The sequence below is a fragment of the Varanus komodoensis genome, unplaced genomic scaffold (assembly GCF_004798865.1).
Source record: "Varanus komodoensis strain SLA01 unplaced genomic scaffold, ASM479886v1 scaffold30, whole genome shotgun sequence".
Taxonomy (NCBI): Eukaryota; Metazoa; Chordata; class Lepidosauria; order Squamata; family Varanidae; genus Varanus; species Varanus komodoensis.
Genome location: NW_025335762.1, coordinates 372,316 through 397,615, shown reverse-complemented (window position 1 = coordinate 397,615; position 25,300 = coordinate 372,316). Strand labels below are relative to the sequence as shown.

The window sequence follows — 25,300 nt, the reverse complement described above, 5'->3', positions numbered from 1 at the left end:
GTCCCTTCTGCCTCCGGCGATGAGCAGGGCTGGCGCAGCGGCGGGACGTGGGAAGCTGCCCAGCTTGTTGCTCTTCTGAGGTGGCTTTGCTCCGAGGCAGCATAAGGAACGTGACACAGCAGGCCGCTTCCCACCTCCAAGGTACGTCTGCAGCCAGGGCTTAGGTGCCACCTGAGGATGGGGCTGCCCACCACCCCCATTTCGAGGGTCCATCAAGAGCACGGCCTTGGAGAAGCAGTCGTCTGTTTGGGACACGTGCAGCCCACTTTTTTGCCGCTCCCCCATCAAGGATGAGCGTCTGTTGGACAAGCAGTAAATACGAGCTCAGTTGTGAGCCTCCGTTCCAAGCAACCCTGAGAGCCCCCCAGGTGGAGCCGGGCGCCTCCTAGCAGGGAGCCACAAGAATGCTAGTGAGCTTGACAATAAGGGGCGCATCAAATGTGCGGAGCAGGTGTCTCTCCAGATAAGAAGCCAAGGCTGCGGCTGGCCGGCCGTCACCGCCTCTCCTGGCCAGGGCCCCCTAATTAGGCACTTTGGGAGGACTGGCCGCCTGAGGAGCGCATCGCGCCCGTCCTTGCGCAGCGCCGCTGCCCTGGCAGCAAGCCCAAGAGTGTGAGGAAGTGCATGATTTCCCTTCTGCCCGGGACCTGAAGGCACGGCCAGCTTTCAGACCCCGTGCCTCCTTTGCGGCTTGCAAAGAGCCAAGTGCCCCGGCATTTGTTCGCTCCATTCAGAAAGGAGCCAGGCCAAAGGGAGAAGGGCGGGTTGGGGAGGGTGGCTGCCAAAACTGCCCTGCTCTGGCGCCCCAACCTCACTTCGCAAACCACACTGTACCTCTGAGCAAACAAAAGCATTTGTAAAGGGTGGGCTTTTGTAATTACGCTCTAGCTGGCTGTCCGAAAGGTGCCAAAACTTCACAGTAACGCGGAAACAAAAGCCTTCCTGAGTGACACCTGGCATCCGCTTTAAGGCCTCCTCTCTGAGGAGGTGCGGATGTGACTGTCATTGTCAAAAGGAACCTCGCAGTGGTTCTCCGAACCTGGCACTTTCCCAAGATCTCTCTCTGAGTGGGCCTAGTGAGTATTATCACAATGGGCCTGCAATTATTAAAAAATGACTGCGTGCGCGCCTAGTCCACATCATTCCAAGGAATGCCAGCTATTCTGTCCCATCCCTGGCTACCCAAGTTCCACTGGAATAGAAGCCTTTTGTACCCTGTCTAGAGAACACAGATTCGGTCTTCGTGTTTCTCAAGGTGAATCACCTTGAGAAGTTGACATAACGGCAGATCGCACTTCAGAAAGCCTTCCTCGAGATGCTAAACTGTCGTGGAGGGCAGGCAGAATCTCTTAGTTACCTGGCCCAGAATCTTTATGGCGTTCTAAATGAGTTCCTGGCTGCTTGGGCTTATGAAGAAATGGCGTCCGGGTTGCAGGACAGTTTTCCAGCAGGTGCCTTTGAAGTGGTCTAGCTTTGAAGTGAAGGTGGTGCTGACTTTGGCATCTCTAAGGAAAGGCTTTGGGAGCCGGTGAAAAGCTCCTCCAAGCGAAAGGTGTCACTGGGCACATGAGAAATTCGGGGCCCAGCCATCCAAGCTCATCTCCCGCAAATCTGCATTAAAACATACATGCATTGATTTATATCTGTATATGCAAATGTAGAGATAATTACTAGGAATTATTTAACATTCACAGGAGGCAATGTCAGCCAATTAATTTCCCCTTGAAATAATTTCATAGGAAATACATTCTTTAATTAATTTGCATCCGGCCGCAGATCACGCTAAGCAAATGGAAGAAGTGTTTCTCTAGGCTTCATTGCCAGGTGAGGACAGATTTATCGCAGGAAGGGGGCAGGTTGCAGCACGGGAGAAGGACACCATCAACCCTTCCCTCCTCCGCCACGGTCCCCCTTCAGAGCTGCACCCTGTGGGGCAGCTGGCCCCAGCAGGCCCCCGGGGCTCCGGGAGTGGACCAGGGGCCCGGCAGCCCGGCTGCATCGTGCACCCGCCTTCTCGCTGCGCCCCGCTCCCTCCGCTTCGCCTTACCGCTGTCACGCCAAGGCCACTGCATTGCCACGCCGTCACATCGCCCAAGCAGGCGGGCTGGAGGAACTGCTTGGCTCTGAACCAGGCCCTCTGGCCTGCCAGGCCCTCGGGAGAGTCTTAGCCAGCCCGTCTCTCCAGGGAACTGCCTCCCTGTGGCCCATGCAGAGGGGACTCCCAAGCAAAGCTGGGGGCTGGATGGTGCAGAGCAGCTGCCGGGCTGTTGCTTGGCTTGGAGGGCCGCCTCGGAGGGAGGGCGGGAGGGAGGGAGGATGTGCCAGTGAGCCCCTCCAGCTGGACCGGCGGGGCACTTTGGAGCGGCTGCCTGTCCTTGGAGGCGGCAGGGCCAGGCCCGCCTAGCAGGGCCGAAGGGCCTTCCCCAGCACCTCCTGTTCTCCTGCCTGGGGCCAGGGCTTCCCCCCGCCTCCTGTGAGGGCGGCCCTGCCCAGCGTCTCCCAGCCTGGTCACAAGCCCTGCTGGACCAGACCGAAGGAGCCAGGCCCTGCAGCGGCCCCCCTCCCAGCGCCTCCGGGAGTTACGGGAAAGGAAGGGACTTCAGGGCCAGCCTTGGCCACGCAAGCCACCAAGTCAGTGTCGTAGGGGGAGCAATGGCGGCTGTGTGCTCTCGCTCTCTCTCTCCAAGGGGCGGCTCATGAGCTGCTTTCCAGAGCACGCTTGGCAGGGAGCCTCTCCAGATTCAGCAGGCCCGCCTTTGGAGGAAGCCCGTGTGTGAGCGTGACGGGCGAGAGCACACGCCGCCCGCCTGCATGGGAGTGACAGGCCTTCCTCTGCAAGCAGCTACGCGTTGCTGCTCTCCTCTCCATCGGGCCCGCGGGCCTTTGCCCCCTCTCCACGTTGATTTCATGGGCCCGAGGAGGGAGGGGAGCCTTGAGAAGCCGGGAAGGGGGCTTGAGGCCCTTTTGGCAGCGATTATCCTGGAGGGTCCCTTTGTCAGTGGGGAAAGAGGGGGCGGGCTGGCAGTTGTTGGATGTCTCCATCTTTCTATGCCCTGGAGCTGTTATTGTCGATATTGTTGTTATTGTTACACTGCGTGCCATATCCCAGTCTTTTTCCTTCTGCTTGGAACCAAAGCTGTCTTATGCTTTCATTGGAAGCTCAGGTGACAGCGGTGGCGAGGAGCGCTTTCCTTCAGCTTCGGCTGATTAATCAGCTGCGCCCCTACCTGGAGTACGACTGCCTGGCGACGGTGACACACGCGCTGGTGACTTCCCGCCTTGACTTCTGTAACGTGCTCTACGTGGGGCTTCCCCTGTAGACGGTCCGAACACTTCAATTGGTGCAAAATAGAGCTGCCAGGTTGCTGACGGGGACGGGGCGTTATGTTCACATGACTCCAGTCCTCCGACAGCTTCACTGGCTTCCCATTGAAGTCCGGGCCCAATTCAAGGTGTTGGTAATGACCTATAAAGCCCTTAACCGCTTGGGGCCTGGTTACATGAAGGAGTGCTTACATCCATATATGCCCACCTGCCCTTTGAGATCTGCGGGAGAGGCCCTTCTCCAGGAACCCTCCGTGAAAGAAATTAGGAGGGTAGGTACTCAGAGGAGGGCTTTCTCTGCGGTGGCGCCCAATCTATGGAATGCGCTCCCCAGAGAGGTCCGCCTGGCACCGTCGTTATTTGTTTTTCGGCGCCAGGTGAAGACCTTTTTATTTAAACGTCATTTTAATTGTTAACAATATTTACTTATTTATCTGGCCAGGGCAACTTCTTTTCTTTTATAACTTTTCTTTTATAACTTCTTTTATATCGTTTCTATTTTTTATTTATTTTATATTATTAATTTTAATTTTATATTGTTATTTTTGTATTGTATTGTATTGTGTTGTAAGCCGCCCCGAGGCTTCAGCAAGGGGCGGCATAGAAATGTTCTAATAATAACAATAACAATAATATGCAGTTCTCCACTCCACTTTTATTATTGCAACAACAACCCTGCGAGGTAGCTCAGTGCAAGAGTGTGCCAGTGAGCCTTCAGGCTGAGTGTGGACTAGAACCCAGTTCTCCCAGCTCCCAGTCCAACACCCCAACCACCACACTGGCTCTCAGTAATCAACAGATAGTGATCTGGTAAGTTATTTGAGAAGTCCAGAGAGTCTCCAGTCAAGCTAGAATACTGCTGTGGGCTTTAGGCAAAGCTGCCCCGAATTGCTAAGTACGATACACAATCTAAATTCTGTGCCCAGGCACACTGTGAACTGTGTGGTCTATGCAAATCGACATTGTGCCGTAATTGTCTTGTATGGAATAGTTTATTCTCCCCGCACATCTAGGAATATTGTTCAACTCCCCTGCTGGCTTCTGAGATTTCAGCAGGCATTGTCCATATTTTATGTATGTATGTATGTATGTATGTATGTATGTATTAGATTTATATCCTGCCTTTTTTCAAGAATGCTTAGCAGCTGACATCATTCTCCCCTTTGCTGCTCTCAGTCTTATCCCTGCAACAGCATCCCTGTGAGGTAGGCTGGGCCAGGACTCTGCGACTGGCCCAAAGTCATCCAGCTGGCTCCATGGCCAAGCAGGGCCTCGGACCCGGATTGCCCGAGTCTCAGTCCCGCACTCTTCACCACCACTCCAGCTCTCTGTCCTTTGGAGTGTATTTCCGCAGTTCTAAGGGCCCTGACAGACTCTCTGCCCTGGCCTTAATTCTTTTTATCTGTTTTAGGAGAGTTTCCTCCCCAAAATCCAGGTTCTAGCCATGCAGCCGTGAAGCTCACCTGCTGACTTCTTAGACTAGCCTACCTCAAAGGGCTGTTGTGAGGACAAAATGGAAAGGCCGAGGGGCATGTAAGCCACCTTGGGGTTCCTCACAAGCAGATGTTATCATTACTTTTAGCATTATCTAGGTTGAGGTTCGGGGGTTCTCTGGGTCCTCCCAGGTGGTGGGCAGAGACGCGCGCCTGTGCTTACATGCAAGGCAGCGGTGGCAGCCCTGAAGGGAGCCCCGTGAAGCGCCTGGCTGGGATGATACTGCACAGCTTCCCCCGCTCACCCCGGCCCCAGGGACCAGCCGCGGCTTGGGCAACCGCGGCTTGGGCAACCGTCTGGCTTGGAGCAGCCCCAGCTGCCGGGATGGCGACCCGGCCGTTTCCTTGCCAACTCACGGCCAGCTCAATTCCATTAATACCCAGTTGGCTTGACAGCTTAGTCAAGGGTTGCCAGCTGATTCAACACACCCTTGGTGAAGGCTGCTCCCCACAGACGGCACTTGGCTCCCAGCATCTCCTGCAGCGGTCCCTGGTGGGGCTTATCAAGGGGTGAAGGCGGGTTCCTAGAAGAGCAGCAGCGGCCCGGAAGAAGCCTCTCCAGATTCGCCACCCGTTCTCTTCATGATCAGACTCGGAAAAGGAAGCACAAAGTCCCGGTAATGCCAGTACCGCCGGCCGGCTCTGCGAAGCAGTTGCAAGCGGGGAGCGCTGGTTGCAGTGGCGCTTCCTCCCACCAACCCGCAGCCATTGGCGCGTCTGCTCGGTATTCGGAGTGTCCTTCCAAAGAGTGAGAAGGAGACGGGACTGATGTAAAGGATGTGGGTTCACCCGGGAGCCCCAGAATGCTTCCTTGGAAGATAACAGCTGGGCCCAGAGTGCCTGCGTGCCCACACTCGGGGGCTGTGTGCGAGTTCTTCTTGAGCCCAGCAGGCTGAACCCGAATTCAGCTGTGCCAACAAGCCATGGTTTGTCATGGGGTTGTGAACCGTGGGTTCACCACGCTGGGTCCAGACAGCACAGCAGCCCACAGTTCAGCAGCAGCCCACACTTGAGTTCACAGGTGGGCAGGACCACAGAGGAGATGGAGGTGCTGCTGCTTCAGAGAGAGGCTTCTTCCAGTTACTGGGAGCCCACCGTGGTCCCCTCTGCTCACGAGGAGGAGGCCTGGCCGTTGGACTCCTCGCAGGAACCTTTCCTGTGATCCTTCGTGGTATCTACTCAACGTGCATACCAGAAATCCCTGGGTGCTTTGCTTGTGTTCTTCTAACTGGGTGGCTTCCCCATTAATCCACATCATTCTCAGGAGCTCATGCCCTAGGCCACTTGGCCTGGGAAGAGAGCACTTCTGATGAAACCGAAGCTCCAGGTGCTTGGGAGGCAGCTGCTCGTTGCGGCAGCCTGGAGGCCTTTTCATTTACATGGGGTTGCAGTAGGGGAGAAGAGCACAGAACGCACCCACCTTTTCCATTAAGCAAAGGGAGGCTCCAGGACACAACACCTCCCCACCCATGGAGTTCCCAGTCCAGAGGAACAAAAGCTGCTGAGACACTGGGGAGCATGATGGGTTTATCCAGGCAACCTCGCAGCCCATCTCTTCCTCGCCCATTCCCGCTGGGACAGCTGAGAAAATCTGGCAGAGGCACACGCATTGCCCTTTCTGCAGTTGGTTGGCAGCCCGAGTTGGCCCCTGACGGGACTGCCCAGTTGGAAGGTCTGCCGCTGCCCCGAAATCGCACCCGCCCTCTTGTGCAAGAACACCACATTGATGGTCACAGTTACTGCGCAACGCATTGGAATGTCTGGCTGTTTCTGGCAGCTGAGCCTCTCATGGAGGACGCTCTCCAAGAAGGGACCATTGCAACTGACGTGCCTGTTGGCCAGACTGTCTCGCTGCTCTGCCCCACAGAAGGACTTTCTGCCATCTCCCCACAGACTAGAGGAAGCTCTGAGGTTAAAGAGACACAGCAACGCAACACCTGGGGTCCTGTGTGCACACCTTGACCTGTTCGCACATCCCATGCTTTTGCCACTTCCCCGTTGCATCCAGCGAAGCAAACAGTCCGGGAAGGCCCTGTGGCTGAACCCTGGGGTGTTGAGTGAGAAAGCACCCGGCGTCCTAACCCAACAACAACCAGGGGGTTAAGCAATCCAGAGCTTGTCGTTAAATGCGGACTGGGCTTTTATCAGGCCACAGGTGGCAAGAAGACTACTGTGTCTCCTTGGCCCCTCAGCACGGCCAGACGGGGCCACCGCATGCCTGGAGAACAGGTCCCCCCAGCTGCACTGAGGACTCCCTTTCTCTCTGCAGTAACTTCTTTGAGGAGGGGCAGCTCTTGTGGGACTGGGAGAAGCCAGAAGGACGGAAAGTAGGTGACTGGCACCACTTTTACCCTTGAGGGTGAAAAGAAGGAAGCAACGGGGGTCAGGAGGAAATGTAAAGTACTTCACGGAGGACAACCCTAAATTATTTTTCAGTGGCACTTCCTAGCGTCGCTTCCTCCTTCGCATGTGCACCTGGCCCTGTCAGGACTGGGCTGAGGCTTTGCGAAGGCATCAGAGGCGGTCCAGGTTCAGTTCACAGCATCTCCAGGTAGAGCAGGAGAGAACCCTGCTTGAGACCCGGCCGAGTTGCTGCTCTTCGAAGTCAGCACGACAAGGCGGAATGTCTGGCTAGGATAAAGCAGCATCCAGGATCCCTACCCCGAAAACCAACTCCATAGAAGTTGAGCAACACAGAAGGCCAATCTGCATCCCTGTTGACCCCAAGCACCCTTGTATTAATTTTTGGGATGTTTTGCTACCCTGAGCCAAATTCCAGGGCAACTGGGGACAGTTAAACATTGCAAAACAATTCGATGTACGTGACACCAGAATTGTAATGCTTCAGAATACTCAATCACCCATGGCCAGAAAGCCCATTTCACATGAAACAAATTGCATATTTTGAGTAAATGTCCCCTCCCCGCCCCCCTCCACCAGCTTCTGCCAATAGCATTAACCATCAGCATTTTTCTCCCTTTAAACATCTAATTTATTTTCACTTCAAAAGAACAACAACTGTGTTTTGAACCCGAGATGTTAGAGAACTGACAAACCGTGACGGAAAACATCTATCATTATTAATCACTAATGTTTGTATCGAGGGATATTTTTCCACGCCAGAAACAAATCTGGTTCTGGTGAGGAAACGGCTCCTCAGCGAAAAGCTTTTGTTTGCGCCAACCTGCTGACATCCAGAGGGCGGCACATCGGTGGACCTCGCAGAGCAGTCTCCTGAGCAGAGCCGGCTCGCTGTCCGCTTTTTAATCTGTTGCCCTAGCGAAAAGGGAACTGCACAATCTCGGCGAGGCAGTGATTGGGGTGTGTAACCCAGAACGGCGGCTGTGGGCTGATAGGATGCCACGGCACATCCTGAGCAGTATCTTGCAATCGATAGGCCTTTGCCGAGGCTTATCACGGGCATCCTCGTTCCCAAACTTGAAAAGTTTGGTTCCTGGGGAGTTGTGGGAGGTGTGAAGGCTGCAGCGTGTCCGCCCTGTGGGAAAACAGCAGCACTGGCCATCTGTTAATCTCACACTTGCTGGGGAGTTTGCAGCAGGGCTGGCATTTTTAATTCCCTGCCGCCTTTGCTTCACCCACACATCTGCGCCCCCCCCCCCCCCAGTGGAGCTGCAGCTGGGACAGAAGGGATTCTTCCAGCAAGCTCTGCTCCCTGCTGCCATGCGGAGCAGCTTGGGGTGGCCTGGGCTTGAATAGCCAAGTAAGGCTCATTAGCTGCACCAAAGGCCTGCTCCCGGTTCAGCTCAGAACGGCTAGGATGGTTTGTTGATGGGGTTCAGAGCAGCTGCCTGGATCTCTGGATTCCCCGTGGGGCGTGACAGCGGGGACGGCCACTCGAGCCGTGCAGCTCCCTCCAAGCGCAGCACGAACCACTGCCAGGTCTCTGGCACCACGATGTGCAGTGGCAACCGAATTTTTGTCCACCCGCATACCTCCGCTTCATGGCGCATTGCCCACGAGGTGGAGAAGGGCAGACTCACCTTCTGGAGGGCATTCGCGACCCGCGTGGCTCCGCTCTCTGAGCTACAGGTGGACACAAGCCGCTCCGTGAGCAGAGGTGGCTGCATCTTGGAGGCAAGCGCCGCTGCTTTCCGAGGATCCAACCTCTGCCGGGTCTTTGCAGCTCCGGTTGGGCCGTGCCTTGGCCGGTTCCATCCCTGTGAAAGAAATAGCTGCCCGCCACATCTCTTCCGCCATGGTTTTGTCCCCACATGGTACCCAAGCTTCCTCTTCCTTCAGAGCGTTTGATGCAGAACCACCACAACGCAGAAGAGGGTGCTGAGCATCTTTCCGCCCAAGGGCCGGATTCCATTTTGCAGGCCTCCTCGGGTGATGGAGATGCCAGGGGCAAAGCAAGCAAAGGCAAAACAGAAAATGCACCGGCACATCACGGCTGAAAGCTTGTGCTGCCGGCCATGGAGCCTTCGGAGAGGCATTTCAACCTTTGAAAATGGCGGCGGGGGAGGGATTGAACCAGGGCTGGGGGAAATTCAGGGACAGAGACGAGGCGGCTGGCTCCGTGTTTGCTCCAGATGTTCCTCTGAACTTTACGGGCATTTCCCCAGCGTTGGCTCCTGGCCTCCAAATATGTTCAGCACCACAGAGAGCTCCTTTAAAGTTCAGAGGAACGTCTGGAGCAGATAAGGAGTCCCACTGGCAGTGCAGCCACCTGCCTGCACTACTGGATTGGATCCCAGGAGGGCTGCATTGAGCCCCCCACAGGTGGTCTTGTCCTCCTGCTTTAAATTCAGAGTTTCTGGGATTATTTGGCATACACAGCTTGAACAGATGCGTGTCTCTGAAGCCAACCAGTTGCTCAGCAGTGAGCAGGTCTGTGGCTTCTGCGTATCACTTCGGAAGTGGCTTGACAAAATTTCCAGAGGTCCCTGAAGCGGCCGGGTTAGTAGAGGTTCTAGCACCTCTCTCATTTCCCTGTTGCCAACATTTATGTATTTGTTAAGCCAAATAGCTCGTAATTCTCTAGTCAGTTTCATTTTTGCTACAACGAATCTCCCAGTTCCTCTGTGGTTTTGTCACGGGCATACATTCCTGCCGGAAGCAGGGCCCATTTGCCCCTGCAGACCTTCAGTTTTACGAGGCTAAGCTCCTTTGGCGGGTTGCTTTCTCCCCCTTTCCTGAGTGCAGGGCCCGCCCCTCTGTTTCATGGGTGATGGTGCGAAGAGTACGTGTGTCAAAGGTTTCCAGCAGTCTCCGGCTGGTCTGTGAGCAATGGGGTGCGGATTTCCATTCCAGGTCCCTCCATCCCTGCCTCTCCTGGGAAAGTCCTCTCAGCACTTTGCCCTGGTTCACCTTGGAGAGAATCGGCTGCAGCACAAACATCTGTGTGTATGAATGAGGCAGAGAGAGATCCCCCCTTCAGACCCCTCTGACTTCAGGCCCACCGCCTGTCTCCCCCCACACGCCTTTTCGTAGCCAGAAGCTGGTTCTGAAAGGGCATGGCTTGTCCAGGAAGCCTCTTCGTAGCACCTCCACCTGGGGCCGCCTGTTGTACCCCGGCCTTTGGCGGGCACATCAGACTGGCGGCAGCGGCTTAAGGTCTCATTCTGGCCATCTGGGGCCGCCAGAGTGACTGTTACCGTGCAGTTATGGGGCAATTCACCTGTTCCATTCACAGATCCTTTTTCCCTATTTGTAATCCTCCAGGGTCTTCCCCCTCCTCTTCTTCCTGCAAGAGTCTCTTCAAGAGGGAAAGCGGGACAGTGTCCTTGCCTGGCTCCCGGAGCCGAGCCGGCTGTCTGGAAATACGCTCACACCTGTGCCGCCCCCCTTGCTCCCCCCTTCCCACCGCCTCGGCAATTATCTTGCAGGGCTGGCGAGATCTCTGTCAGATGGCACCTGGTTTAGTTTGTAATCTAATAGCTGGAAGGCAAGAAAAACAGCTGGGCACCGGCTCCAGACTTCAAGGCCAGCCCGAACATCTGGTTCCTCCATGCATGCTCTCCAGCCGCTCTCCTCCTCCTCCCCGCAGGAGGTGGCCGCCAAGAGTGGCAGAGGAGGAAGCCCAGCGAAGGCCAGGGCATCGGAGTGACTCAGTCCCTCTTTCTGCTGAACGGGCGGCTTTTCTCTTCCTTGTTTGTAATTCTCAGGCAAAGGGGAACGTTCCCTCTGCAAAAGCAAGCGCAGCATCTAAGTAGGCCGGCTGCCAGTCCCAAAAGACCAAGCATTTTTTCCAGGACTCTTATGCAACCAGCGTGGCTCATGTTTAGGCTGGATTCGGCGTACGGGAGTGTGTGCGGGGAGGCGCTTGCGTGCTCTGCCGGGCTTTCAGGCAGGGTGGCTGGCAGAGGGTGGCCCAGCTCGCGGCCCTTCGTAACAGCAGCACGGCCAGCACGAGTTCAGCGGGGGGAGCACCTCCGGTTGGGCAAAGGCTCGCCTGCCCATCGCTCTGCTCCGCAGCTCTGCTGATCAGCAAGCAGGAGCAGCTCTTGGGAAGGGCCGCCGGACTGATCCGGGGGCCAGAGAAACGCTCCTCACTGGACGGGGCGGCAGCGGAGGCTGCTAAGCTTGGGAGGCCAATAGGAGTAGACTGAGGCGTACAGAATCGTGCATGGAGTGGAGGGCGTGGACCGGTGGACGTGTCGTCCCCGCCGCCATAACAAGAACCCGATGGTGGTGGGCAATTCCAGACAGAGGACAGGAAAGGCTTCTGCACCTCGTGCAGAACTAAACTGCGGCATTCGGTGCCAGAGGAAGGCGCGCTGGCCACCCATTTGGAGCAGCCTGTGGAGGGGCTTCTAGTCCCGTTGGCTGCACATTGGCTCCGTATCGGGAGCCAGAGACCAACTGCTGGGGAACATGGGCGGAAGGTGCTTGGCAGTCCTCCCAGTGGCTTTCTCATGGGGAAGCTGGTTGGCTGGTCTGGAGGGACCCAGGTTTGATCCAGCCAAGTCCGAAGGTGAGCTTGCTGAGGCTGAACCCCCTTGCCATCTTCTGGGGTTCCCTTTCAGAAAGCAGGGGAGGTATAATCCCGTGCAGGGTTTCATCTCTCCGTCACAAGTGGACCTCGCCATAGTGGACCTGGCCTGAGGGCTTGGAGGCAGGCGAACCCTTTAACCGAGGAGGAAAGCCACGCCTCTCCCAAATCTGGCTGCGCCCGAGTCTCGGAGCCGGGCAAGGTCTCCGGATGCGCTGCTCCAGCTCCTGCCCCCGGAGAGCACAGGGGTGACAAGCCGAAGGCTGCTCCATGGCCTCTGACTCGCCTGGCGTCACACAAGCTCTCGCTTCTGACCCACTTCCCGCAGCTTTAACCTCTCGACTGCTCCATAAAAAAACAGACCTAATCCTGCCTGTAAGAAGATGAGCTGCTTGCAGCTTGCTCGACGTCGGGCAGGACCAGGCAGGCCTGGGGCAGCCCCGTCTGAGGCCCTTGCGTTAAGCTCAGCCTCCACCCAGCGAAGCAGGCCTGGGCTCAGCTTTGCACAGTTCCTCCCATGATCCATACCTGACCTTTCGGGGAACGAGGCGGCTGAGGAAGTGCGCGCTCATTTGTCTTCCATTTGGCTCCGGACAAGCATTGCTGGGAAAGAGGCAGCCACCCATGGATGAGGCTGCTTGGCTTCTTGGGAGCTGTTGCCCTCCCTTGCAAGAAATGTCAGATGGACAGAGGGTAGAGGCTGACAAATAATACGACTGCCACGGATGGGACGCGAAGTATTTTGCTTTCCTGATTCCCCTGGCTCCTGAGCCTTCAGTCTGCTTTGCTGGCCACGTGTTCAAGTTTCTCTTTACAGCCATGCACGGAGAGCTAGATTCCTGCTAAGAATTCCCAGAAGTCCAGTCCACTTCAACAAGTGGTAGAAGAATGCCTTGGAGACCAGCAGGCTGGGCTTTTATCTTGGAGTCTCCTTTAATCAGGCAGCCAGCCTCTTCCCTGTGTAGCATGTGAGCCACTGAAGTGTAGGTCCATACACTTTCCCTTGGGTTGCCAACTTTTCCATTGCCCAGTGTAGTTCTGCCTTTAGCAGCAGCTTGATACCATAAAGTTTCACCACCTGGTTTCTACAGATCAAGAATATCTATAGAATATCTCTATAGATCAAGCTTTCAAAAGGCCCAAAAGCAAATATATATGCATGCAGGAGCTGATTTTAAAATTGGTGGCACTGATGTGCTGCAAGGTTAGGTCTTTTATTATGAACTGCGGCTACACCCACATGCTCTCTCTGCACTGCCTTTAAGATCTGGTTTAGGGCTCCCTTCCATGCCTCTGACAATTGCAGTCTAGCACACCTGCAACCGGCGGGGACTGTTTCCCAGCCTCCTGTCTCCGCGCTGTGAAAAGTTTGGCCTGCCTAATTTCTACCTGTCAGCCCGCCTGCTAAAAGCACAGAAGCAGTTCAAAGGTAGCATTTCCAACCACAGCATTCATAGGATGGTTTTTCTAAAGCCTCCCCCTCAGGGTCTTGGACAAACCTGTTCCTGTGTGCCTTTAGCAGCAGCCTCATCTGCATAAATCAGCAGATGAAGGCTTTGCACAGTGAGGAAGAAAGCGGCTGGAGGAAAATAGAGGGGCTGGAGGAGAGCGTTGCCCCTACCCTGTGGGCTGACAGAGAGAGGAACGAGCTGGTCCTGGTGCAAATCAAGCCGGAGCTTTTCCTGGAAGCCAAAGTGACAACCCTGAGGCTGTTGTGATTTGGACACATCATGAGAAGGCAAGATTCCCCCGAGAAGACCACCCTGCTCAGGAAAGTCGAAGGGAAACAAAAGGCAGACCAAATATGAGATGGGGGTCTCCATCACAGACGCCACAGCCTGGCGTTTGTGGGAGCTGAGCAGGGGTGCTTTCGGAGGTCATTCATCCATAGGTCCCAGAAGCTGCACACAACTTGACCGCCACAATCTTGTACATCACCATCTTGTACAAGCACACTCTTGTACGTGATTTTGCTCCAGTGGCATGTTGCAGAGAACGCTGCCACTGAGCGCCTGGATCTTGTTCCTCCCCCCAGACAGTGTCCCTGCTTCTTTTGCCTGCAGTGTTTAAAACAAAGTTCAAAAGATCAGACAGGCAAAGCTCGGATCCCAGACATACAGGGAATAACCTCTCCTCCACCTGTTTTTCTGTCTGTACAGCTCCCAGCACAAGGAACCCTTCCTCTTACAGTTTGAATAACTGCATTCAAGGCTTGAACGATAGCACTGAAATCTCTGCCTTCTCCTCACTCCCAGCCCACCGATCCAGCTCATTACTTTAATTTGCCTTGGTTTTATATTTTCTTTCATGCTTAATTAGAGCTCTTTTAATTGCTCCAAGAATTTTGGCTGGAAGGCAACTGGGAAAAGTATAGGATTAGAAAAAAAGAGGAGGGAAGGAAAGATACATATTTATTAGCATTTTCTCTCTACTCAACAAAACCAGGAAAAAACAGACTTGCATTCCAAAGTCTATTATTACATATTTCAGTACTGGCAATTAAAAATAACCCTCCCCAAACTCCCCCTTTTATCCCCAGCTGCCTAATTAATTATCCTTCAAATAACTGCACTTAACATTTCTTTAGTTGTACACAGATATATGAACGCTGTGCGGGAGAAGTGGGGAAAACACTGGGCACGTGTGGACCCTTTAAAACAGTAGCAGGCTGAGGACGCTCTGTGGCAAAAAGAAAGATGTGAGCCAGGAGCAAACTCCATCAGATGCTGCTGAGAGGATGGCCCTTGCTTTCATTTGAGTGGAGAGCCTGTTTTATGGATATATGTTGCTAAAGGTGCAGACTGCTACCTTTTGTGCACTGCTAATAACCTATTACTAGTGATTGTGCAAGGAGACCGTGATGTTTGCTGCAGTTTTGGTTGGCCGTAGAGGTTGTGACATGACCTATTTTATAGAGGTAGAGAAGCTTCCATTTTTAGTGTGGGCATTGCTTTATCCCTCTTCCTTGCCTTGCGCCTTCATTTTCAGACCTGCTTTATTTATTTATGTATTTATTTATATTACATTTTTATGTTGCCCAATAGCTCGAAGGCTTTCTTTCTCTGTGTTTTAACTGCTGAAGTAGCTGGAGCCAAACTTGGCTGCATCCCACCTGTGTCTTTGTTTGGTTTCTGTCTTTCACCCTGCACAAGACTGACAAAAGAGCTCACAGAGTCGGAAACCCACCAGTGAAATGCAATTAAAATGCGCAAGGAGGAAGCCTTGAAGTAATTAAATGGGAAGGGTAATAAAATCATCACTGAAGCCATAAGGAAATCCCAGATCAGGTTTAAACCCCAGGAAAATGTCCCAGAGACTTTTCGGAGCCTGGTGCCTTCAGTGCTGTCTGAAAGCCAGCCGGCGGTGGTTCCAGCACACAGGTTCCAGCACTAACCTTTAAAAGGCACCGTGCGACCGTTCCTTCCATTCTCCCTTAATGGATTTTCCTCAGGACAGAAAAATGGAAGAAACAGTGGGAAACACCAGATTGTTGTATGTACCTAAGAGTGACTTGGTACTGCCACGTCGCACAATTTTCTGAATGAATGGTGATAAGAGCTTTTTGGGGACCCCCCCTCCAGTGCAGGCTTAGTCATCTTCCTTGTCTCTGCTGTGGCTGCCCCCTCGTCCACAAACAGCAAGGTGTCAGGGCCATGGGCACCATGCTGTTCCTCGCCCCACAGTTAATGGCGGAAGCCTCGGGGGGTGCTTAAAGGAAGGAGCATAGCACAGAGGGATGCCAAGCCAAGCCAAGCCTTCTGTGCCCGAGCTGGGCTTGCTTCTGCTTTTGGAGCTCAGCTGGGGCTCAAAAACTTTGTGAAAGCAGCCATGGGAGTGTCTGAAGGACAATCAATGCCTGGAAGAGCAAAGCATCCCTCCCCACCAGCCAGCTCTCCTCCATTCCGATCTTGGCATGAATGCTGAAGGATGACCTTCTAACATCTCTCTCTCACACGCAGTCCCCCAAAGGCTCGCCTCGTCAGCCATGGCCCTTGCAGTCAGTCGCTGCCGAGCCTGCCTTTGCCTTCTCCGCCTGTGTCCTCCGCTTCCCCTACTTGGACTGGCTCCAGGTACAGCCTTTCCCCTGGAAAGCACGGCGGCATCCCTGAACCCGGCCACTCGGGGTTGGCAGCTCCCGACCTGTTCCCTTTTCCGGCTGAAGGAAGATGTGAAGAGGAAAGAAGGCACAGCTCCAACAGACGTGCAGCCTTAAGGGAGAGCCGCGTGCCAAGGAGGCACTGAATCATTGCGCTCCTTGCCTTGCTTCCAGGTGACAAGCAAGGGAGCGCTGAGGTTTGTGCTTACGGGGGATGTTGCGCAAAGAGGCCGGCAGGCCTGTCTGGAGCACGCCAGCCTCTGGGTTTGCTTCTGCAAAGAGACTCGGGGAAGCTCACATCTGCTCTGATGCAGGCAGTCCCCTCTTGGCGGTCAACAGCTGCCCCCCATTTCCAGATGTTTGTGGGTGACTGCGCTTACTCAGTGGGCAGGTGAACAGATCCTTGGAGGCACTGGCATCTCCGTTACCCCTTCCCCTGGTCAGAGGCCGAGCCCCTGCTTGCAAAAGAACGTCCAGGTTTTAAACTCTGCACAAGCAACAAAAGGAACAGGTGTTTCCACAGCTGCCTTACAGTTGTTGATCTCCGCAGCAAGGGCCCCCCCATTCCGTAAAGAATTTTCCAAAGCTGCTCCCAAAGGCCGAGGTCCTTGACGGACGCTGCATCCCCTTCCAAAGTTGCAGGGGCCAAGTCTGAACCCGTGATGTATAACAAGGACTGGTTTGTTTCTTCAGCAGTGCTGGAGTGCTACAGCAAGGAGCATCTGTGCTGTGGGTCCTTCTAAGAGGAAAGAAAGGGCAGCCTGTGCACACAGCCAGATCGGGATGGCAGCCTGGGCCGGCCAGCCCTGCCCTGCCTCCTGGCACTTGGCAGGAAAATCGAAGGTGGCCTCTTTCCCACCCCCACCTGAAGCTTAAGCTGTTTGTCCGGCAATCTCTTAATGCAATTTACTGGCGTCCCCACAGCAAACAGCTTACCTGCAAACCCCTTTACCGGCTGACCTCTTCCGCCAAGCTTGTGCAAGACTGTGTAACTCCCCTCCCTCCTCCTTCCTTTTGGCTACTGGATTACTTGAAGGGGAAAGATCAGCAGCCCAGGCAGACTCTTCAAAGGATTTTGCAAGAATTGGGACAGGCCTCACCTGGCTAGATCAGGAAATTCCCAGAAAGAATTGACTACCAGGTCTGCAGCATGTGAGCGTGCTTGGTGTCAGTGACTTGGAATCCTTCCCTCTTTGCTTCCCCAAAACCCTTCGACATGACTCATTTTCCCAGCTCGCTTTCCCCACAGCCTTCCCCGCAGTGCTACCAGCTGCTCGAATGAAGACTCACAATCGTGCCGATAAAACTATCAAGGGTTTCCCGGCAGGTCCGCTGTAGCACAACCTTTCATGGACAAGTGTCAGTTCCGCGAAATGCATCCTCTGTTGACAGCAGCCCACGCACACGGGCGGGAGCACATGCATGGGAACTGGCGTCCGCGGTGCCAAAAGGCCATGCAAGGCAGGAAGCGCACGGGGGTCTGTGACATTTCTAATCTCTGCTAGGCTCCTATGTCTGCGAGATAAGAGCAGAAGCCAGCGAGGCTGCGTTATCCCTCGCTGTTCCCCTTGCCAGTGGCCGCCGTGCTGTGCCTGGAGCTTTGAGCTTTGCCCAGAAGTTTGGGTTGCCCTGAAAGGCCTTTGGGCCCCTGTTCCCAACAGCCCCTTGCTGCGCCCATGTCTCTATCCACCCATGGAGGCTGGTGCTTCATGCGTCTTGCAAAGTGCGCAACACATCTATTCATCTTTAAAGTGATACTTTGCAGTTCCTGCTGCAGCAGACTAACAGGGTTACGCGCTTCCGGAATTTGGAAACGGAAGGCAGCCTTGCAGTAGCTAGAAAATCAAGGCAGCAACCACGGGAAGGGGCATCGCAGTGCTGTCTGGTGCATCCCTGCTCGCCTCCGCAGCTGTGGAGAGCAGCTGGAGGGGCTAGATCCGCGCAAAGCCAATCCAGAGGCAGTGTGGCGTAGCGGTTCGAGCGCTGGGCTGGCAGTCCAAAGACGTCGGGTGGGCTCCCCTCCCTGCCCAGTGTGAAGCTCACTAGGTCGACGTGGGTCGGTCGCTGGTGAGGAGGGCGCTTCCCTCCCCGACAAGCCCTGCCACATGGGCATGTGGTGGTGAAGCGAATCACGCCTGGGCTGTAATTTTTCCGCGTGCACCCAGCGCGTGCGACGATTTGATAAGCGCCGCTGACTTATTTTGGTGGTAGGAGCCAGGTCAACAGAGCTTTCCCCTCTCCGGGGGTCAATGGGAAGGTGGAATGTGAAGGACCACTGGGCAGCTGGAGCAGTATCGAGCTGGGCTGGGCTTCCTTGCTTGTTTTCAGATTAGATTGTGTTATCTCTGCATTTTTATAGAACTATGGTCCTCTTGGGAAGCTCTCACTAACAGAGAAGTGATACTTGGAAGGGCTCGAGTGGCAGGATTTTTTTGAAGTTAGAGCTTTGACAGAACGGACATGCAAGGCATCTTAGACACCAGCAGAAAGGGAAATTGCAAATGGTGTTACAAGGAGAAGTCTGGCAGTCGGTTTGATGGAAATGTACAATTGCAATGGGCTGAATGCAAACATTCTTGGAAATATTGCACCAGCAGTGGTGTAAAGTAAGGCTTGCCGCAGAAGTTGGAGATGTGGAAATCAAGGTGCTGCTTGTATGCGTATATTTTGCCATTCCATAAGACTAATTCGACTTGGACCTTACTGACTTTATGACAGGTCATGTAGCGTTAAGGATGCCTTTGAGTGCTGCATGGAAATGTTTGATTTGTGGATGGTTGTCAGGGCAGCTGACACTTCTGCTGAAAGGACCACCAGCTCGCCATTGCCTCATGTCTGGGGGCATTTCAGACGTTGCTATCATGCTTACACTTACAATGACATAAAACCAGGAGTGGGGACATCCAGATGTCACTGCATAGCTGGTGGTGAAGGATGATGGGAATTGCAGTCCAACAGCATTCAGAGGGCCACATGATCCTCACCTCTGACAGACAGGCAAGCAGGAAGCAAAAACATGAAAATAGGTTTGCTGAGAAATGGAGAGTTTATCCCATTTGGAATGATGCATTTCAGGCTGAGATTCAGACCCTGTTCCTTGTTTACACTGGTTTGAATCGACATGCCAGAAAGAAGATTATTTGCTTTGCATTGCTATCTTTATTGTTTTAAATAAATACCATTTTTAAACAAACAGCTCCAGGTCTGGGTCGCTGCATCAAGATGGGAGTTGGACAGGAGGGCCTGCAGGGCCGGCTCAGCTTCCCCAGTTCAGTGATTCCATTGTCAGGGCTTTTTCGCTGATACTTTTTGTGCCCACACATCTGTTATTAAACCGAGAGAGTCATCCTCTTTTGCTTCGTAGCCATGCAATTACGTTGGCTGCCGTCTTTCAAACCAGAAACAGCTGAGAGGTTCTCTGCACGGGGGGCTGCGGAGATGAGCGGAGATGAGCCAAGGGACTGGAATCCTGGCATACAGCTAGGAGGCTTCCGAGGCCAGAGAGTTTGCCCAGGCAGCTGTTGTTGCGTGGAGCGGTTTGGTGGCTGCTTGGGAAGAGAGCCTGGGATGCCTCCAGACCAGGCCTCTGTTGAGCACCTGCCCTTCCTCAAGTCTGGAATGCTGTGCCCGCCATGGGACATCCAGGGACTTTCCCCTCCACAAACCGCTCTCCTGTGCCTTCCCACCGCTTTCTCCACCCTTCTTCTCAGTACACAAAAAAGAGGAAGGCAGAATAACAGTCCGGCGCTTATTTACGTAATCCCATCCCTCCGCCACCCAAGAGTGGAAGGTCCTTGAGCCAGTTCACAGCGATTCCTACAATTCCAGCTGATAACACACCATCTCACTTTTCAGTGTGCAGGATTTAAAACCATCCAAACAGCGGAAAACATTCCTGTAAAAGCACCAGGCCTGTTTAAAAAGGCGGCTGGCGCAAACACACAATGACGTGAAATTGAACGACATGCCCGGGAGCAGAGAATGAGCTGAGAAGATGACGGGGCTGTTGCCCGGCAGGTCTCAGTGGGAGGCAGGATGGTTACCCTGGACATGCCCTTCCCAGCCCTCCCTTGGAAGTGGCGCTCGGAGGAAGGCATCATGTGCCAATTGGAGCACTCAGGGGTCCTTGTGTCCAGAGGGGCATTGCTGCACAAGCTTTGTGAGGGATGCTGCTAGGATGCGCTCACCTGGAAGCGTTCGGGGAAGAAAGAGCTGGCTGGACTGGGGGCCCGCAAGGGGTGCGCTCCGTGTGTGGCACACAGCCACGCCTGCCATTTCCTCTTGGTCTCTGTGCAACACATGCAGGAGCCGTGTGCCCGTACGTGTGAATGCACAGGTGGCCACCTGAAGAATGACCGTTACAGGCAAGCAGCTTGCCCTTTCACAGGCCGGGCAGCGGTGCGATGGTCGGTAGGCACGTGCAGTTGGCTCCAGACAGAACTGATGTGGCCACCATTCTCCTCTTGCCCAGTATGAGCTGTGTTGGCCACCTGTGGATCCCACTCAGAGAAGGATTGATAAGTGGCCGGCCCCAGAAGGCTGACAGGATGGGGCATTACATCCGCCTCCACCTTGTCCCGCCTGACCCGTCTCCCCTCCTCACTCTCCTCCAGGCCTACTACTTCTGCTACAGCCTCCTGACCCTGGCCAACGTGGTTGTGGGAACCGAGGCGGTGCCTTTGAGACAGCAGGTGAGTCGGGGACCCGGGCGGTGGGGGAGTGTCGCTTGATCCGGGGAGCCGCATTCTGGCCACCCCGCGAGGCATGGGAAGCTGTGTTGCACCCAACATCGAGTCTGGAGGAGAGCGCTGGCTTCGCAGATGCCCTGGCGCCAAGTCGCTCGCGGGGCCCACGGAGGCAAAAAAGCCCTTGCTCCGTGCAGTGCTGGCTGGGGCCAGGCATGGCACAAAGCCGGCGAGCTGCACACATGGCCTGAAGGATGCCGGATCCTGCCTCCCCCGCATTTCAGAGGGGGGCTTCACCTTTCAAGGGCCCCCTCATTGCCCTCTGCAGTTCTGCAAAAGCAGAGGGGATTCTGCAAGGCCAGCCAAGAGGGGCAGACGACCCGTGACTGGTGGGCGCTGGAGCAGAATGCGGCTTTCCCTGGCACAGCGTTGCATCTGCTCTGTTGCGATTTTGTCCGGAGGAAGCAACCAGCCGCTGCTCGCCTCTCATGCTTCTTTTTGTTGTCCCACCCCCGGCCACCCGCCCCACCCACCCAGGGCCATCTCCAGCAGCTCTGCGCCCTCCTACAGCAACACGTCAGCGCTGGCATCAGAGAAGACCCCTGCCTGATGTACCGGACCGAGCTCAAGGACTTGGCTGCCAAAACGTACATCAAGTGGCAGGAGCTGCTCTCCCAGGGTTGGCTGCACAGCTGTCCCCAGCAGGTAACTTCCGTGCGAGGGACAGCCCTGGGAACGAGTGCGCAAGCGAGGCAAACAGACTTGGAGCCCCAGGAAAATTCTTGAGGAGTTCCTCCTTCCCGGGGGCAGCTGATTTCCTCAGGAGTTCCATGTTCTCTTTAGAGCACCTGGCTTCTGATCTGCTGCTGGAAGGCCAGCTTTCTCCTTTTGGTGGGCAGGGGGCATTTGTAATGCATGGCCCACACCTTTTCTGATGTTCAAGCAAATGTGCGGGGCAGGAGCAGGATCACAGTGGCCCTTGCCGTGTGTTCCAGTGACGGGTGCGTGGAAAACCCAGATGGGGTCCACGCACATCCAGGCTCTACGTGGATGCACCCTTTCACATGTTTCGCTGAATGGGGGTCCAGAGTGGAGGACGGGGCAGCGACCCAGGCCACACGCAGCACCCCTTCCCCCCAGTACCTGTCCCGTGTGACCCAGGAGAAGGTGGTTGCACAAGCGAGTGGTATTGTGGTGCTGCAGAACAGCATTTGGAGTCTGCCTGGAAAGAATGAGATCTCGGTGCCACCGGCTCCATATTGCGCACCCAGCTCAGCTTGTGGCAGGAAGCCCACAGCTGGCAGCGGGCTGGGCTCGCAGGAACTGGGCTGGGCCTTTGCCGCGGATCCACCCAGAAGGCTCTGCATGTGCTCCAAGGGCAGGGGTGGCCACACGCCATGGATAAAGCTCTGCTTCTGAGTAGCTCTAGGAGCAGGCCAGGAAACAACGAAAAGGAACACCTGGAGCCTGCACACGCAGGGAAGTACGGGGAAATCACGCCGCCCCCATTGCTTCCAGCGAGTGCCATTTCAGTAAAGGGGGCAAGGGGATTTCACTGCAGTTTTGGGCACAGTCTGGCTCTGAATGGCAGCTGATGGCTGGCCACATTCTACTGCAAAGCACTCGCTCTTTTCAGAGTAGCTCTTCAGACTCCTTTAAAACAAAAGAATCCACCATATTTGTGCCACCGTTTACACAGTTCAGCAATAAGATTTCTAAACATTAGAAGCAAGCAAAAGGAGCCATTTTCTGGATTGTAGCAGGTGTGTCTCAACGTGTAGAGCCAAAGAGTTGCCTGAAGTACAGGAGGAAATACTCAGATGTGGTTTCAAACATGGCAAGAGGAGGAAATGGCCTCTTGCCCAACTGTTCCCCAAATGGAGTGGCCCAGGGCTGTTGAAAAGGCAGCAGGAGAAGCGGGCTCTGTGCAGGAATGTCAGCGTGGCCGGCCAGCCAGGAGGCAGGATGGAATGGCCCCTTCTCACCTGCCTGCCTGAGCAGAAAAGAGGCGGCAGGCCAAGCCCGAATGGGCCAGGTGGCTTTTCAGGCAGCCCCTGCAGGGGTGGCTGAAATGTGCCTGACTATGACGGAAACCTTCATGCATCCAAAACTCTGCCGCGGAGGCTGGGGAGGAGGAGCCCACGAAGGCGCTTTGGGCCAAGGTGTTCAGGAACCAGGCAGGGAGCTCCATGGAGAGCCGGGTGCTCCGTGGCACAAGGGCGCACCTCCACCCGGACAGCCACGGTTAGATTGGCAGGCCAGGCCAGCGCCAGCGTTCTGTTTTGGAAACTTGATGGAAGACAGAAGCATCCTTCCGTTACTCCAGAACCAACTTGCCCAGGAACTCTCGCGGGCAGGATCTCCTGAAGCCGGAAGGCCTGGAAAGGCTCTGGACTGGGCTGGAGAGGGGAAATTGTGCCCACTGCCGTGGCTGCCATCGGGGGGTCGGGGGGTCATGGTTGTCCAGGTTCCCATGAGCTCCTTTTGCTTCCTGACCGGGTGGCTTTGCTCACTGAATCTGATCGGCCGGGCTGGAGAGCCATGGCGCAGGGGATGCTTGCAGTCTTTCCAGGGGGCGTGAGCAGGCACACGGTGCGTCAGCAAGGGAAACGGCAATCCTTCCTGCGTCGTCAAGACAGTAGCCCCTCACTGAACCCTGCAAACCAGCCACCGGGACTGGGCTCTTTCACCGTTCGGGTTCGTTTCGAGGAGCACTTTGCAGAACAACTGCAGCTTGAGACCCCTCCTCAAATCTGGCTGGCGTAGCTTTCCCTGGTGGCGTTAGGGGCCCTCCATCTGGAACGGCTGGGGACCTGCTTTCTCCCCACGGACCCAGTTCCACACAGCAGCACCCAGAGCCCACGTTCCAGGGGTGCCAGGGGAAAAAGCAACAACAGGCAGGGTGGTGTAGCTCTGAGAACCCCAGAGAAGGGTCCCAAGCTTTTAAAACGGGGGAGCTGCACACAGGCTGTGAAACTGCCCCTCAGACAGGTGCAGCCATGTGGGGAATCCTAGAGGGTTGAACAGAAATCTCGGGGGGGGGGGGTTGGGTCTGTAGGCCTGGGGTGCCCCAGCTCCAGTCTGGGGGAGCTCCATGAACCCAGCAGAGACACTGGTCCCCCTTCGCGCATCTGCCTGAGCAGCCGGCCTCCCTGTCGGGGATCCGGCCGCCTCGGAAAGGCAGCCAAGATGAGCTGCTGACATTCGCAGTGCCTCCGCCTTCCAGCATCGGCGTTCTGCATATGCCCAAGCGCCTGCCTGTTGGCGGTGCAGTCACTGTGCCCCCAGGAGCCGTACATCTAAGCAGCCTCAGCGACGGCCCCTGCACCTCTTCTGGGCAGCATTCACACGGCGTGCCCCCCCCCCGGGTGGGACAAGAGCCGTGCCGCATTTCCAAAGGGGGGGTGCCGGCGCCAGCCCTGGGCTCTGCTCCGCGACTCAGTGTGTGTGAACCCAGGAGGGAGGTGCTCACCTGTGAGAAGGCACTTTGTGCATGCGGAGGGACACTTGGCTCCCTTGAATAGGGCTTTGCGCCTGCTTGCGACCATGCACAGGAGCAGCATGGCTTGGACGGGTGGGGCTGGAGACAGGAGGGGGCCGGGGGCTGCGGGCCAGGAGCCCTGTGCCCCCAGGCGGCTTGTACTCCTAAGCCGCCTGCTGCGAGGCCTGCCCCGAAGTCTCCTTCCTGCGCCTTTCCTCTCTTCTTAGGGCCCGAGCAAAAGCATGCGAAGGGAACCGTGGTGAAGCGTCCAGGAAACCAGCGCAGCGGAACGAAGGCGGGGGGGGGGCAGTTCAGTTGTGGCCCCCACCCTTTTCCCCCACCCCTTTCTCTCATAAGCAGAAGCAATTTAACTCTGGCTTTCTAACCCTTTGTTTTTCAAAAAAGCAAAGTTCTTGCAAGGGCTAAGCCAACAATGCCTGCTATTTATTTAGACAACCTTGTGCCTTTAAGAAGCCCGGCTTTCAAAGCAAACAGTCAGGGAAGGAATATCCACCCCTCCCTGCACGCAGGAGGCCAAAATAAATGTCATTTTTAATGGATTTTAGTTCTCTCTACTTGGCTGTTCCCTGAGGTTGTAACAGTAAGTGCTCTACTGCGGGGGGGGGGGGGGGGGAGAAGGGCCTCTTTAAAACAGCTTGGATTCTTGCTGGCTGCACAGAGAAATCCAAAACGCCATTGGAGAAATCAAAGGCTGCGTCCCCGTAGAACTGCTGGGCCGAACGGGGCCTGGCTGCGGAACCCAGAGACGTCCATTCACTCTGGCTGTCTCTCTCAGTTTCGCGTAGCTTCTTATTTTGCCAACAAGCTTGGTTTGTCCCTTAAGTTGAGAGATTTTTTTTAAAAAACTACATTAACATTCCGATGCATTTCTGTACCTAATGCACACTTTTTGAAGCAGGTTTCCAAACACGAGTTCCTAGAACCTTGTGTTCACTTAGCATATATGTGTTTTTGCCCCCACATTCCAGCAGTACTTCCGCACACATTTTTGACTGGGGACTTCCATCGCAAAGTTCAAGAGAAGTGCAAATTTTAATGTTTAAAGGAGATGAGGTGCACTGGCTTGGTCCGGAAGGACGGCGTTGCATCCAAGTGCGAGCTGGACTCTCTTTTTCTCCCAAGTCTGTTCAAAGAAGGCCTTGCGTGAAGTCTTCAACTTCTGTTTTCCTCCAGCCAGAAGGCCCTCAGCTGAGCAGGGAGTCCTTAACGAATTGGCCTGGGCTGACTAAACATCTGACATGATAA

General features: G+C 55.1%; 1 protein-coding gene across 1 annotated transcript in view; it reads left to right on the top strand.

Annotated features, from left to right (window-relative positions):
- Positions 1-24,594, top strand: part of FAM178B (family with sequence similarity 178 member B) — a 65,800-nt gene extending 41,206 nt beyond the window's left edge. Inside the window, exons 6-8 of the mRNA XM_044437687.1 lie at positions 20,482-20,559; positions 21,091-21,258; positions 24,262-24,594. Of these exons, the coding sequence (XP_044293622.1) occupies positions 20,482-20,559; positions 21,091-21,258; positions 24,262-24,297 (282 nt within the window). The 3' untranslated portion in view covers positions 24,298-24,594. The remainder of the gene's footprint in view (positions 1-20,481; positions 20,560-21,090; positions 21,259-24,261) is intronic.
- The last annotated feature ends 706 nt before the right edge of the window (positions 24,595-25,300 follow it).